Source organism: Rhinoraja longicauda, chromosome 30, assembly GCF_053455715.1.
Source record: "Rhinoraja longicauda isolate Sanriku21f chromosome 30, sRhiLon1.1, whole genome shotgun sequence".
NCBI lineage: Eukaryota > Metazoa > Chordata > Chondrichthyes > Rajiformes > Arhynchobatidae > Rhinoraja > Rhinoraja longicauda.
Window position 1 is genome coordinate 8,694,116 of NC_135982.1, and position 16,150 is coordinate 8,710,265.

At 46.1% G+C, this 16,150-nt stretch overlaps 1 protein-coding gene across 1 annotated transcript in view; it reads right to left on the reverse strand.

The window, feature by feature from the left end:
- Positions 1–16,150, reverse strand: part of samd11 (sterile alpha motif domain containing 11) — a 294,059-nt gene that overhangs the window by 134,248 nt on the left and 143,661 nt on the right. Inside the window, 1 exon segment of the mRNA XM_078425233.1 lies at positions 3,468–3,592. Within this exon segment, the coding sequence (XP_078281359.1) occupies positions 3,468–3,592 (125 nt within the window).

Genomic DNA, 16,150 nt, shown 5'->3' on the forward strand with positions numbered 1-16,150 from the left:
ATGAGTTTCAAACTTTTTATTTAATCCATTATTGTACTCGTTTAAGCAATAAACGGGCAGCACGGTGGCGCAGCGGTAGAGTTGCTGCCATACAGCTCTGGCAGCGCCGAGGACCCGGGTTCGATCCCGACTACGGGCTCCGTCTGTACGGAGTTTGTACCTTCTCCCCGTGACCACGTGGGTTTTCTCCGAGATCTTCGCTTTCCTCCCACACTCCAAAGACGTACAGGTTTGTAAGTTAATTGACTTGGTATAAATGTAAATTGTCCCTAGTGTGTGTGGGACAGCGTTAGTGTGCGGGGATCGCTGGTCGGTGCGGACTCGGTGGGCCGAAGGGCCTGTTTCTGCGCTGTATCTCTAAAACAAAAAATCTAAACAAACCTTATTTCCCCCCGACTCACCACCCTCTGCCACTGCCCACCTCACCCCTCTCTCAACCCCTTGCCCATTCTAGCAGGGTTAATCAAACATTAGACTAAAAATGCAGTGTGGAAACAGGCCCTTCAGCCCACCAAGTCCATGCCGACCTGCAATCAACCTGTACACTCGCACTATCCCACACACTAGAGACAATTTACAATTTAAAAGATGTTTTTTACACCAACAAACAATACAGGACAGTAAAAGTCATATATACCCCCCTCCCCATCCCCAAGGCTCAAAAAAAAAAAAAAAAAAAAAAAAAAAAAAAAAAAAAAAAAAGAGTCTTTGTGTTCAAATGTTACTTGTTAGCAACAGCAGCATACAAATATAAATAAATGATTATGACTGTGTAGACAATATTTTCAGTTAAAGGAGAAATCTTTAATAAAATCTATAAAATGGTTCCAGGTCAGAACAAAGTTTCCGCAGGCCTTGCACGGTTTATACCTGATCTTTTCCAGGGGTTAAAAGGAGAGCACCTCCTTTAACTACTGCAAAAAGGATGGAGCCAGTTAAAACGAATAAGCCTGCACAATTTACAATTTTACCGAAGCCAATTAACCTAAAAACCTATACGTCTTTGGAGTGTGGGTGGAAACCGGAGCACCCGGAGAAAACCCACATGGTCACAGGAAGAACGTACAAACTCCGTACAGACGGCACCCATAGCCAGGATCAAACCCAGGTCTCTATCTCTGTGAGGCAGCAACTCTACCGCTGGCTCCTTGCTTTGCACTACTTTATACAAATGAACAAGTCTTATTTTAAAAACACAGCTCAGGCGAACGCAATTTTAAAAAAAAAACATAGGTTAGTCAGAATAAAGTGTTTTGCATTTTTCAAAGTATCTTGATTTGGCTTACAAAAATAAAAGTCATCCCATCCGATCAACGCATAAATGCACTCCGTTTTTACGAAAAATAGAGGTTTATCTCAAGATGTTTGCAGGTGTTACTTTGAGCAGAAACACCATAGTTGAAGGAGAATATCTTACCTGTGGAAGTCACAATGCAGCAAATAGTAGGGAGTGACTTCCTTTCTGCAGCCACACGCTGCGGTTAAGTCTACAAAGTGTTAAAACTCCGTCGGTAGCTCGTGGTGCTGGCATGTGGTGTGTCAGAATGACAGTGCATTGGTTGAGCTGTAGATCTCAGCAGAGGCTGCAGATCGTGCGACTAAGTCAGTACCTCTGAAAGTACCTCTACTTCCTGACCCCTGTCACATTAAGGGCGGTGCGCGGTGGCGCAGCGGCAGAGTTGCTGCCTCACGGCGCCAGAGACCCGGGTTCGATCCTGACTACGAGTGCAGGAAAATAACTGCAGACGCTGGTTCAAATCGAAGGTAGACACAAATTTGCTGGAGTAACTCAGCGGGTCAGGCAGCATCTCAGGAGAGAAGGAATGGGTGATGTTTCGGGTCGAGACCCTTCTTCAGTCTCATAACTGCAGATGCTGGTTCAAATTGAAGGTAGACACAAAATGCTGGAGTAACTCAGCGGGTCAGGCAGCATCTCAGGAGAGAAGGAACGGGTGACGAAACGTCTGTACGGGTGCTGTCTGTACGGAGATTGTACGTTCTCACTGTCACCGTGGGTTTTCTCCGGCTGCCCCGGTCTCCTCACTCATCCTTAAGACGTACAGGTTTGTAGGATATCTGGCTTCCGTAAAATTGTCCCAGGGCGTGCAGGAGAGTGCATGGTGTACGGGGTGATCTCTGGTCGGCGTGGACTCGGTGGGCCGAAGGGCCTGTTTCCACACTGCAACTCTCTAAACTTGGTGCACATAGATGAATGCAGATTAGTGTGCTATAAGCATCTATGTAGATGCACGCATGTCTGAGCACATGTGGTCTTACATCTGGACCCTTGCGTGTGTGCTTTACACACCTGCGCAATCAGCCTCAGCTATTAAAGAACCCTATCAAATGCAGGGCTTTGACCTTTGAGAGTGTAAGAGGCTGAGGGGTGACCTTATTGAGGTGTTTCAGATCGTGAGGGGCATGGATAAGATGGACGCTCACAGTCTTTCTCCCCAGCGTAGAGGATTCTAAAACTAGAGGCCAAATGCTTAAGGTGAGAGGGGAGAAATTTAAGAGGGACGTCAGGGGCAGCTTTTTCACTCAGAGGGCAGTTCGTATTTGGAAAGTGCTGCCAAAAGAAACTAGAGAGGCAGGCACAATTATGAATTTTAAAAGACATTTGGACAAATAAAAGGACAAGTGAGGTTTAGCGGACTATGGGCCAAATGCAGACACAATTAAGGAGTTTTTAAAGTAATTTGGACAGGTATATGGATAGGAAGGAATTAGAGGGCGAACGGGCCAAATGCAGATACAATTAGGACCTTGAAAAAAACATTTAGACAGAACTATGGATAGGAAGAGTTTATGGGTCGAATGCAGGCAAATGGGTCTAGCCCAATAGCCCTCGGTTGGCATGGAGGAGGTGGGCCGAAGGGCCTGTTTCCATGCTGTATCAGCACTGTGACTCTATCCCCCTCCATGGTATCCAAGCCTCTCACACTTTAACATGGTTCCGCTCGACAACGGCAGCTGTGAAAGGAATCTATGGGCCTCCTGCATCCTCCTGAGGTTGGTTCCCTTCAGATGAGTTAAGTTTAGTTGAGAGAAACAGGCCATTCAACCCACTGAGTCCGTGTCGACCATCGATCACCCAGTACACACTAGGAACATTGACCCGCACACTGACCATCCCACACACACACGAGGGACAATTTACTTTTTTTTTACCAAAGCCAATTAACCTGCAAACCTGTGCGTCTTTGGAGCGTGGGAGGAAACAGGAGCACCCGGAGAAAACCCACACTATCGCAGGGAGAACGTGCAAACTCCGTGCAGACAGCACCCGTAGTCAGGATCGAACCCGTGTCTCTGGCGCTGTGAGGCAGCAACCCCACCGTGCCACCCCCCAAATTGCAAAGATCTTCCTTATCATGAAACCGGCAACATTTGCTTCCAAAGCCCCCCGTTGCCGTGGGTACCGGAGACTAGTATCGAGAGGCGGCCATGACACTTTGTGAACTCACCCGCCTGCCCTGGGAGCAAGTCCACGCCGTTCCTCTTTATTTCATTCCGACTCTGACTCTCGGGCATAACGAGCTGCCTGCTCTGGTGCAAGTTGGAAATGATGGTGGAGAGGTCACTGTCACGGCTGCAGGAGGAGAACAGGGAGAGAGTTAGCAAGATCGGCCAAGTCACTCAACAACCCTGCCCACCGAGCTGATGGGTCTGAACTCCCCTGATGCTATCAGTTGGCAATGAAGTGAAATCCTTTCAACCTTGCTCTGTAAACACACAACGGTCGGTGCAAGAAGCCTTTAGGCACTTTATAGGCTCCTCAAGCAACTCAATCAATCCTATGTGCATCTAATCCTCAGGTGATCTTTTCTAACAAAGCCTGGCCTGAATATTATTAAGCTGTCAACTGGTCCTATTACTGCTACGAACCTATCTCTAAGAAGGGTCTCGACCCGAAACGTCGCCCATTCCTTCTCTCCCGAGATGCTGCCTGGCCTGCTGAGTTACTCCAGCATTTTGTGAATAAACACCTCTAATTTAATGGTTCGTTTAAAACCCTTTATCCATTCTCCATGCCAACATATTGAGGGAGAAGAACACACGGGCGACACAGTGGCACAGCGGTGGAGTTGCTGTTTCACAGCGCCAGAGGCCCGGGTTCGATCCTGACCACAGGTGCTGTCTGTACGGAGTTTGTACGCTCTCCCTGTGACCGCGTGGGTTTCCTCCGGGTGCTCCGGTTTCCTCCCATATTCCAAAGACGTGCGGGTTTGTAGGTTGATTGGCATCTGTAAAATGCCCCTAGTGTGTAGGGTAGTGCTAGTGTATGGGGTGATCGCTGGTCAGTGCAGAGTCGGTGGGCCAATAGGCCAGTTTCCGCGCTGTATCGCTAAAACTAAAATGAGTAGGAAGTTTTGGAATGGGAATAATCGACCCTAAGATGCCACCGATCATACAGCTCACGGGCATCGCACAATAACTGGTTTGTCAATGTAAACTGTGAGCTCCCCTACCCCCCCCCCCCCTTCCCCCCCCTACCAATGCAAAGGACGGCACGGTGGCGCAACGGTAGAGCTGCTGCCTGACAGCGCCAGACACCCGGGTTCGATCCTGACTACGGGTGCTTTCCCGTGCGGGAGTTTAAACTTCCTCCACCCCACCCACCCGCTCCCTCTCTCTCCCCCCCCCCCCCCACCCAACACTGATCCAACTGGAGGAGAGTTTTAATCTACTGCCTATCTCTGCTAATCAGATAAGATGGTGTCAGAAAGATGCCAGACATTAGGCACGCTTTAAGTATTGTCTGTCTGTGGATTTACAGCACACCCACACACAGTTTGCCAGACAACAAGACTTCACTTAAACAACTCACCAAACCCCCCTCCCCCCCTTCCCTTCCTCCCCCCCCCCCCCCCCCCCCAACCCCATCTGTCCCTCGTGAGCAAACAGCCTGCTCCAGTACACTAGCCGACAAATCCGTCTCCCAATCAGGACGTCTGCGAGGATTGTAAACATCCATTAATTCCATAAAGTATCTTAACAAAAAAAAATTGGCTTGAAGAAAACTCTGCTAAGACGTACATGCCGAACAATTTCACTCCTTATCTCTCCTGAGCTGGCAAGTTGCATGTGTTAATGCACAGTGTTTTTTTAGAAGTTTAAGAGATTAATTCAAAGGGAGTTATTAATCATTCCTAATTATGTTATAATCAATAACTAGACACCAGCATAAGAGGATGCATCGCGAAATCTGCTGTTCCGACTCTGACATCTTCAGTGACCCTGATGGGTCTGAAGGGTCTCGACCCCAAACGTCACCCATTCCTTCTCTCCAGTGATGCTGCCCGTCCCGCTGAGTTTCTCCAGTTTTTTGTGTCCATCTTCAGATGCACTCATTTCTCTTGTACACGAGGATGTTCCCCAGGACTTGAGGGCCTGAGCTGCAGGGAGAGGTTGAGCAGACTAGGACTATATATTGCTTGGAGCATCTCCACTAGTCCCACCTGTCTGTAGATCCCTCTAAACCTTTCCCACCAATGTACCTATCCAAAGGACGGCCCGGTGGCGCTGCTGGTAGAGCTCCTGCCCCACCGCGCCAGAGGCCCGGGTTCGTTCCCGATCACGGATGCTGTCTGTACGGAGTTTGTGTGCTCTGCCCGTGACTGTGTGGGTTTTCTCCGGGTGCTCCGGTTTCCTCCCACATCCCAAAGACGTGCGGGTTTGTAGGTGAATTGGTTTCTGCAAAATTGCCCCTAGTGTGTGGGAAGCGAAACTGCCCTGACATAGAACTCGTGCGAATGGGAGATCGGCGGCCGGTACGTCGATCTCTACGGCGTAAATGACCCATCATGACCTTTGGGGCGCAGTGGTAGAGCTGCTGCCTCACAGCGCCAGAGACCTGGGTTCGATCCTGACTACGGGTGCTGTCTATATAAAGTTTAGAAGGATGAGAGGGGATCTTATCGAAACGTATAAAATTATTAAGGGGTTGGGCACGTTAGAGGCAGGAAACATGTTCCCAGTGTTGGGGGAGTCCAGAGCCAGGGGCCACAGTTTAAGAATAAGGGGTAGGCTATTTAGAACGGAGATGAGGAAAAACTTATTCAGTCAGATAGTTGTGAATCTGTCGAATTCTCTGCCTCAGAAGGCAGTGGAGGCCAATTATCTGAATGCATTCAAGAAAGAGCTAGATAGAGCTCTTAAGGATTGCAGAGTCAGGGGGTACGGGGAGAAGGCAGGAACGGGGTACTGATTGAGAATGATCAGCCATGATCACATTGAATGGCGGTGCTGGCTCGAAGGGCCGAATGGCCTCCTCCTGCACCTATTGTCTATTGCACGTTCTCCCCGGGACCACGTGGGTTTTCTCCGTGTGCTCTGGTTTCCTCCCATAATTCCAAAGATGTGCAGGTTAGTAGGATAATTAGCTTTTGTAAATTGTCCCTCATGTGTAGGACAGACCTGGTGTACAGGAGATCGCTGGACGATGCAGGCACTGTGGGCCGAAGGGCCTGTTTCCATGCTGTATCTCTAAAACTAAAACTAAACCAACGTTAAAATGAAATTTACAGAGTTTCATTCCAAGGCTGCTTTTGATTACTGAGAATAAATAGTTGGATCCTCTTCAATTCAAACCTTCATACAGTTGGTTTTCATCTCTAAATTGATATTGTATCTGGGCAAAAATAAAGGGAGTGATCGGGAGTTGACTGCAAGCAATTCCAGTCATTCGACAGATATTAGCACTGGGTAAAATTACTTAGAAACTGCCTGTCTTTACACTGGGGATTTTATTTTAATATAACTTTTGCTTATCCCCCGTCCCTGTGCATCATCCATCTTATTGCCATGGTTGCAAACTTGTCAAAGCACATTTGAATAACACAGCGGCACTTTTAAAACCATCCGATTATTTTTATCCTTTGAAATAGCCTAATAATTTCAAATACCAGATTAGTGCAGATTAGATTAAGATGCACAACTGGAAATGACAATCAAAAGGAGAACCTAGCTCCCAAATGAAATTTAGTACTGCTAGAAAATTAATTATGTTACAAAGCCATTCACTCCTATCACTAAATTCCTCTAGACTTTAACATGTGAGCACAGGCACATACTGTCTCCTTACTTTAGACTTTTAGATCGCTTGTTCACACTCGTTCTATGTTATCCCACATTCGCATCCACTCCCTGCACACTGGGCAATTTACAGAGGACCAATTACCACAAACCCACACGACTTTTGGATGCGGGAGCACTCAGATCAAACCCATGTGGTCACGGGGTGAACGTGCAAACTCCACACAGACAGCACCCGAGGTCAACAGATTTATGGTCTTCGTGGAAATGATTATTTCAGATATCTTCAACTTAGAGATTACGTAAAGTCGAACTCCCAAAATTTTCAGATTAGAAATTCAGAAATTCTTGACGAATGTTGGAACAAACATCCTAATACAGAAAAATTAATATCTTATATATATAATATTTTATTAGACAGTGACATGCCTTCTACGGATTTATATAGACAAAAATGGGAAAAAGAATTAAATCAAGTAATAACGAAAGATACTTGGGAAGAAAGTTTGCAACATATAGATCAGTGTTCACTAAACGCCAGACATTCTCTAATACAATTTAAAGTATTACATAGGTTACATTATTCCAAAACAAAACTACATAAAATTTTCCAACATATTTCACCTAAATGTGATAAATGTCAACATTTAGAAGCTACATTATCTCATATGTTTGCAAACTGTATAAAAATTAAAAAATTTTGGGTAAATATTTTTAGTATAATATCTAAAATAACCAGCACACAATTGGACCCAGATCCAAAATTAATTATACTCGGAATATTAGAATTAGAATTAAATAAAACATTCAGAACAACACAAAAAAACTTTATTGATTATAGTTTAATAACAGGAAAAAAATTAATTCTAAAATTTTGGAAAGGCCCTACGGCCCCCACAATTAAAATGTGGATTATAGAAATGACGGAGACCTTAAACGTGGAAAGAATCAGATTTTCCCTGTTGGACAAACAGGAATTATTCATTGAAACATGGTCTCCTTTTATTGATTACTTAAAGGGTCAGAATAGTTCAGCACAGGAACCTGACTAGCACTCGGACTAAAGAATGAATGAAATGCTATACTTTGGAATGTACGAATATATCTCGAATGAAGTTTTTGTTATTTTAATAAATTTTTCCATGCTTCTTTAACTAATTTTTTCCTTATTTTTATTTTTTTTTTTGTTTTTAGTTATTTTTTCTTTTAAATTGGTTTTTGTTTTTAGTTTTCTTCTCTCTCTTTTCTTTCTTCACTTCATCTACTTCGTTAGCTTTATTTAGTTTATATAAAATAAATTAAAAAAAAGGGGTAAAAGGTATATAATAATAATTGACAATATTATCAATTCAACAATGTATGACTGTAAAGATGTAAACAGGTTATGTACCTATCCCCAATAAAATTTTATTTAAAAAAAAAAAAAAAAAAAAAAAAAAAAAAAAAAAAAAAAAAAAACAAAGCCATTCACTCCTATCACTAAATTCCTCTAGACTTTAACATGTGAGCACAGGCACATACTGTCTCCTTACTTTAGACTTTTAGATCGCTTGTTCACACTCGTTCTATGTTATCCCACATTCGCATCCACTCCCTGCACACTGGGCAATTTACAGAGGACCAATTACCACAAACCCACACGACTTTTGGATGCGGGAGCACTCAGATCAAACCCATGTGGTCACGGGGTGAACGTGCAAACTCCACACAGACAGCACCCGAGGTCAGGATCAGACTTGGGTCTCTGGCGCCGGGAGGCAGTGGCTCTACCAGCTGCGCCACTGTGTGGCCTTGTGAATTCATAATGAGTGTTTATGAACATCGTTGGTATTTATTCACAAAATGCTGGAGTAACTCAGCAGGTCAGGCGGCATCTCAGGAGAGAAGGAATGGGTGACGTTTCGGGTCGAGACCCTTCTTCATTCCTTCTCTCCCGAGATGCTGCCTGACCTGCTGAGTTACTCCAGCATTTTGTGAATAAATACCTTCGATTTGTACCAGCATCTGCAGTTATTTTCTTACACTTATGAAGATCGTTGGTCAACAACGATAAACCAAGTGCTTGCCTGCTTCTGACCGGCAATCAAGGAGTTAAGAAATGCTCTCGCAAATAAAGTGGCTCACCGGAAACATCGTAATTAACAATCAGCAGATGGACAGGCATTTCAAGGTAATGTTCCTGCCTTTTCAAGCTGTACCTCAGCGTCTCATCAATTATATAAAGGATCTTCCTTTATCCAGCAAAGGAAAGCTGCTGGAAAGTTGCCATTAACAAGATAATAAAACCGCATTTTCAGTGCCTGCGCCACAGCTTCATAATCAAACCACTGTGTACAGCACGAGGATCGTCAAATGCAACAGCAAGAGAAGACAGAACATAGAACAGCGCAGCACAGGAACAGACTCTTCAGCCCACATTGTCTGTGATGAGCATGATGCCGAATTAAACTCATGTCCTCTCCCCACACATGTCCCATATGCCTCCACTCGTAAACGTATAAGATTATTAAGAGGTTGGACACATTAGAGTCAGGAAACATGTTCCCAATGTTGGGGGAGTCCAGAACCAGGGGCCACAGTTTAAGAATAAGGGGTAGGCCATTTAGGACAGAGATGAGGAAAAACTTTTTCAGTCAGAGAGTTGTGAATCTGTGGAATTCTCTGCCTCAGAGGGCAGTGGAGGCCAATTCTCTGAATACATTCAAGAGAGAGCTAGATAGAGCTCTTAAGGATAGCGGAGTCAGGGGGTATGGGGAGAAAGCAGGAACGGGGTACTGATTGAGAATGATCAGCCATGATCACATTGAATGGCGGTGCTGGCTCGAAGGGCCGAATGGCCTCCTCCTGCCCCTATTGTCTATTGTCTATTGTCACTCCCTGCGTATACATGTGCCTGCCTGCAGGAGGGTCCCGACCCGAAAGGTCACCCATTCCTTCTCTCCAGAGGTGCTGCCTGTCCCCCTGAGTTACTCCAGCTTTTTGTGTCCATCTTGTGCCTGTCTAAAAGTCTGTTAAACGCCACTATCTCATCAGCCTCCATCACCACCCCTGGCAGCGTGTTCCAACTTAGCCTCTCTCTCCTCAAAGCCCCGTGACAAGTTAAGAGTGGAAACCATTCACATGCTCTAAACCATGCAGAGGGAATACAGACTGAAATGATCTAATGCATGGGATTGTAGGTACAATCTATTCACACATAGCAGCTCTGTAAACAATTAAATTGAGTCGTGGAAAGACAATTTTTCATCCCATTACATCCACGCCAATCGTCAAGAACACATTTACATTAATCCTACATAATCCTTTTGTTTTTCATTTTCTCCACATTCCCATCAACTTCCTCCCTCCCCCCCTCTCCCTCCTCCCCACCACACTCTATCCTTTATCTCCACAGCAGAAGCAACTCGCGTGGCAAACCTCTCAGACGTGGGAGGAAACAGGAGCACCCACAGAAAACCCACGCACTCACAGGGAGAGCGTGCAAACTCCACGCAAACAGACAGCACCCCCAGGTCAGGATCCAACCCTGGTCTCTGGTGCTGTGAGGCAGCAACTCCACCAGCTGCGCCAACCAACCGTGTCACTCAAATACCAGGTGCCCCTGTAAAAAGAAGGATGAGAGGAGATCTTATCGAAACGTATAAGATTATTAAGGGGTTGGACACGTTAGAGGCAGGAAACATGTTCCCAATGTTGGGGGAGTCCGGAACAAGGGGCCACAGTTTAAGAATAAGGGGTAGGCCATTTAGAACTGAGATGAGGAAAAACCTTTTCAGTCAGAGAGTTGTGAATCTGTGCAATTCTCTGCCTCACAAGGCAGTGGAGGCCAATTCTCTGAATGCATTCAAGAGAGAGCTAGATAGAGCTCTTAAGGATAACGGAGTCAGGGGGTATGGGGATAAGGCAGGAACTGGGTACTGATTGAGAATGATCAACCATGATCACATTGAATGGCAGTGCTGGCTCGAAGGGCCGAATGGCCTCCTCCTGCACCTATTGTCTATTGTCTATAACACCTTTAAGCAAGGCTAAGTCCAGCAGTATTTGTAACAGGGAGGTTAGGCTGTTACTTCACCATTTGTAGTTGGGACACCGACAAGTACCTGTCATATGATGAGTCATTCATTTCGTTTAGAGATACAGCATGGAAAGATGCCCTTCGGCCCACAGTCCCATTGACCATCGATCACCCGCTCACACTAGTTCTATGTTATCCCCCTTTTCTCATCGTCACTCACTCCCCACACACCCGGGGCCATTTACAGAGGAAAATTAACCTACACACCCGCGCATCCTTGGGATGTGGGAGGAAATCCGAGCACCCGAAGGAAACCCACGTGGTCACAGGGAGAACGTGCAAGCTCCACACAGACAGCGCCGGAGGCCAGGATCGAACCCGGGTCTCTGAGGCTGCAACTCTACCTGCTGCGCCACCGTGCCACCCAGGTTTTTTATCACCTGATTAGTAACTTTAATACAGAGATGCACACCACATCCACTCAGGTACATGAGCCTACTTGCACAACAAGAGTGAGAACAACCTACAATCCATTTAATAAAGTGAAAATTAACTGCTCTTTTTTATTGATTTGCAAAACAAAAAGAATAAACTTCGAGTTTAGTTTAGTTTTTCCAACTCGGTAATGAAACTGTCTGCTCGCCTTATGGACAAGCGATCTCTCCCCGTCTATAACATAAACAGCGGCACACGGTCAGTCTGGGACAACGGCCAGGTTTCATTCATCGTACTTGCCTTTCTTACCCGCGGTACTCAGCTGCACACAAGGTCAGATCGAAGCAACCTTTGTCCAGCTTTGACTGCACAAAATCCTGCAAGCCAGAAACTTTGTGCGGCCCCTTTAAACAGGAGGCTGACAGAGTGAGAGTGACCACAAGACCAGCACGCTCAACAAGGGGGAAGAAAACTCCTGCAGAATCTCCTGTCAATGTTCCACAGTCCCCGCCTAATGAAACACAGTCTGTCTTTCCATTGGAATTACAGGAAGAAAACTGAGCTTTAATTCACCACTGACAGGGGACAATGCTTCATCAACTGTTAGTATTCTAATCTTCTATAACATGATCTGCCCTCGACTGCATATGAATCATACCCTCAACTCCAGCTACGTAAGCCTTTAAGGAGTGGGAACCACAGGACATTACGTTAATTTACGAAACAGTTTAAAAGCAGTATGCTTTGTTTTGCTAAGATGAAAAGCGTAAGCATTTCGAAAGAAATGACAAAGGCCTTATTTTAACACCTTCTACAATAAATCGCCCAGATGGGATCTTTCTCAAGTTCATTGTTATGTACGAAAAATATGCAAAAAATATTCTGAGAAATGTCAGCAGGGAGTTGCAGTGAATATGCTAGCTATGCCTAACACATTAGCGGGCAGTGAATATGCTAGCTATGCCTAACACATTAGCGGGCAGTGAAGATGCTAGCTATGCCTAACACATTAGCGGGCAGTGAAGATGCTAGCTATGCCCAACACATTAGCGGCCACGGTGGCGCATCAGTAGAACTGCTGCCTTACAGCGAATGCAGCCCTGGAGACCCGGGTTCGATACCGACTACAGGTGCTGTCTGTACCAGAGATTGTCCATTCCCCCCGTGACCTGCATGGGTTTTCTCTGAGATCTTCGGTTTCCTCCCACACTCCAAAGACGTACAGGTTTGTAGGTTAATTGGCTGGGCAAATGTAAAATTTGTCCCTAGTGGGTGTAGGATAGCGTTAATGTGCGGGGATCGCTGGTCGGCGTGGACCCGGTGGGTCGAAGGGCCTGTTTCGTGCTGTATCTCTAAACTAAACTAAACTATTAAGAATAATTTCTTGCACCTTTGCTACAAGCAAATAAAAAGCTCTAATATTTAAAAATTAGTACATATTAGACTTCCTAAGACTCTGCACAATACTAATGAAATTAATTTCCGTTTATTCTACAGGAACATAGAGCTGGAACGGAGAGCACAGCGTTAAACTTTACTTTAGACTTTAGAGAGACAGCGCAGAAACAGGCCCTTCAGCCCACCGAGTCGCACCAACCAGCCACCGATCACCCCGTACAATAGCTCTATCCTACACACCAGGGACAATTTACAACTTACGGAAGCCAATTAACCTACTAACCTGCATGCCTTTGGAGTGCGGGAGGAAACCGGAGCACCCAGAGACAACTCATGCAGTCACGGGGAGAACGTACAGACCGGTACAGACGGCACCCGTAGTCAGGATCGAACCCGTGTCTCTGGCGCTGTAAGGCAGTAGCTCTACTGCCACGCCACTAGGCCGTACGTTAACATTTCAACCTCAGTACATATTAGAACGTATTCATGCAGCAGATAGAAAAAGCTATACCAGTGATATGGGTACTGATAGTAATATATACTAACCATATTATTTCCCAGTAATCAAACATTAAAACTCCATACGTTGCCTGTGATATATCACAATCTTGCACAAATCGCGTGACTGCAAAAATAATTTCAACGTACAAGTATAAATCATAAAGACCTACTTTCCTTGAGATGAGTTCAAGCCGACAATCGCACGTTTGGAGATGATGGTTATAAACTCACCCTTATGGCTTATGACATCATCTGCCCAGCTCAGCGAGATTACTGTCTTGTAATCACACACAGGTAGCCATTATTCTCTATTTAATACAGCTTAGCAAATGATCCAGCAGCTTTTATGCTGGAACGGGGAAGAAAGCTCTTTTCCACTGCTAATTACTTTGTTTAAGGTCCTCTTACTTCAGAATTATCCTTCTCTTGGCTTGTGCTTCGGTACAAGAACAAACCAAAACTCTCTGCCTCCCCCAGCACTAAGAGGAAGATGTACTGTGAGTTTAGTTTAGGAAAATAACTGCAGATGCTGGTACAAGTCGAAGGTATTTATTCACAAAATGCTGGAGTAACTCAGCGGGTCAGGCAGCATCTCAGGAGAGAGGGAATGGGAGACGTTTCGGGTCGAGACCCTTCTTCAGACTGATGTCAGGGGGGGGGCGGGACAAAGGAAGGATATAGGTGGAGACAGGAAGATAGAGGGAGAACTGGGAAGGAGGAGGGGAAGAGAGGGACAGAGGAACTATCTAAAGCTGGAGAAGTCAATGTTCATACAGCTGGGCTGCAAGCTGCCCAAGCGCAATATGAGGTATTTTTAAGTATATTTAAGAGCAGGATGGAAATAGGTAGTGAAGTGTATGAAGTCATGGATGGAAATTAGTAGTGAAGTGTTCACTACCAATTTCCATCCTGCTCTTAAATATACTTGGACTATCTCCGACATCTCCCTCCCGTTTCTGGACCTCACCATCTCCATCACAGGAGACAGACTAGTGACTGACATCTACAATAAACCCACTGACTCGCACAGCTATCTGGACTACACTTCTTCCCACCCGGTCTCCTGCAAAAAGTCTATCCCCTACTCCCAATTCCTCCGTCTACGCCGCATCTGCGCCCAGGATGAGGTGTTTCACACTAGGGCGTCAGAGATGTCCTCATTCTTCAGGAAACGGGGCTTCCCCTCTTCCATTATAGATGAGGCTCTCACTAGGGTCTCTTCTACATCCCGCAGCTCCGCTCTTGCTCCCCCTCCCCCCACTTGCAACAAGGACAGAATCCCCCTCGTTCTCACCTTCCGCCCCATCAGCCAGCGTATCCAACAAATCATCCTCCAACATTTCCGTCACCTCCAACGGGACCCCACTACCGGCCACATCTTCCCATCCCTTCCCCTTTCTGCGTTCCGCAGAGACCGTTCCCTCCGTAACTCCCTGGTCCACTCGTCCCTTCCTACCCAAACCACCCCATCCCCGGGCACTTTCCCCTGCAACCGCACGAGATGCAACACCTGTCCCTTTACCTCCCCCTCAACTCCATCCAAGGACCCAAGAACCTCCAAGACAGAGGTTCACCTGCACCTCCTCAAACCTCATCTTTTGTATTCGCTGCTCTAGATGTCAACTTCTTTACATCGGCGAAACCAAACGCAGGCTCGGCGATCGTTTCGCTCAACACCTTCGCTCAGTCCGCCTTAACCAACCTAATCTCCCGGTGGCCAAGCACTTCAACTCCCCCTCCCACTCCCAGTCCGACCTTTCTGTCATGGGCCTCCTCCAGTGCCATAGTGAGGCCCACCGGAAATTGGAGGAACAGCACCTCATATCTTTCGGAATGAACACTGACCTCTCCAACTTTAGATAGTTCCTCTGTCCCTCTCTTCCCTTCCCCTTCCCAGTTCTCCCTCTATCTTCCTGTCTCCACCTATATCCTTCCTTTGTCCCGCCCCCCTGACATCAGTCTGAAGAAGGGTCTTGACCCGAAACGTCTCCCATTCCTTCTCTCCTGAGATGCTGCCTGACCTGCTGAGTTACTCCAGCATTTTGTGAGTTTAGTTTAGTTTAGTTTAGAGATACAGCGCGGAAACAGGCCCTTTGGCCCATCGAGTCTGCTCCGACCAGCGAGCCCCGCACACTAGCATTATCTTACACACACTGGGAACAATTTACAATTTTTTTTAACCAACGCCAAATTAACCTACAAACCTATATGTCCGGGGTGTGGCAGGAAAGCAGAGTCAGGCAGCATCAGTGGGTCAGGCAGCATCTTTGGAGAAAAGGAACAGGTGACGGAATGGGTCCGAGGAAGGCTTCCGCCCTGAAACGATCCGCTTCTTTTCTCCAGAGACGCTGCCTGACCCGCCAAGTTGTTCCAGCGCTTTGTGACCATCTTGGGTGTCAACCAGCATCTGCAGTTCCTTCCTACACAGTGTATCGGAGATATCTTGGTCGGCATGGACTAAAGGGCTGAAGGGCCTGTTTCTCTGCTCTATGGCTCAATGACTCTGATATATTCTGTCATTCTGAGTCAGTTTGCATCTGCCATAAGAAGCCATTACTACTGAGTCTGGGACCACCAGAGGCAGTCGGCAAACAGATCAACGTGTAGACTGAGGGTCGGAGAAATTTGGAAAGCTCTTCTTCAGACAATAGTTAATGCCAGGCCAATTGTTTATCATACATCTGGGATTCACTGGAATTTAGAAGGATGAGAGGAGATCTTAATAAAAACATATACCTGTTGAATTCAGGAAAGGTTGAA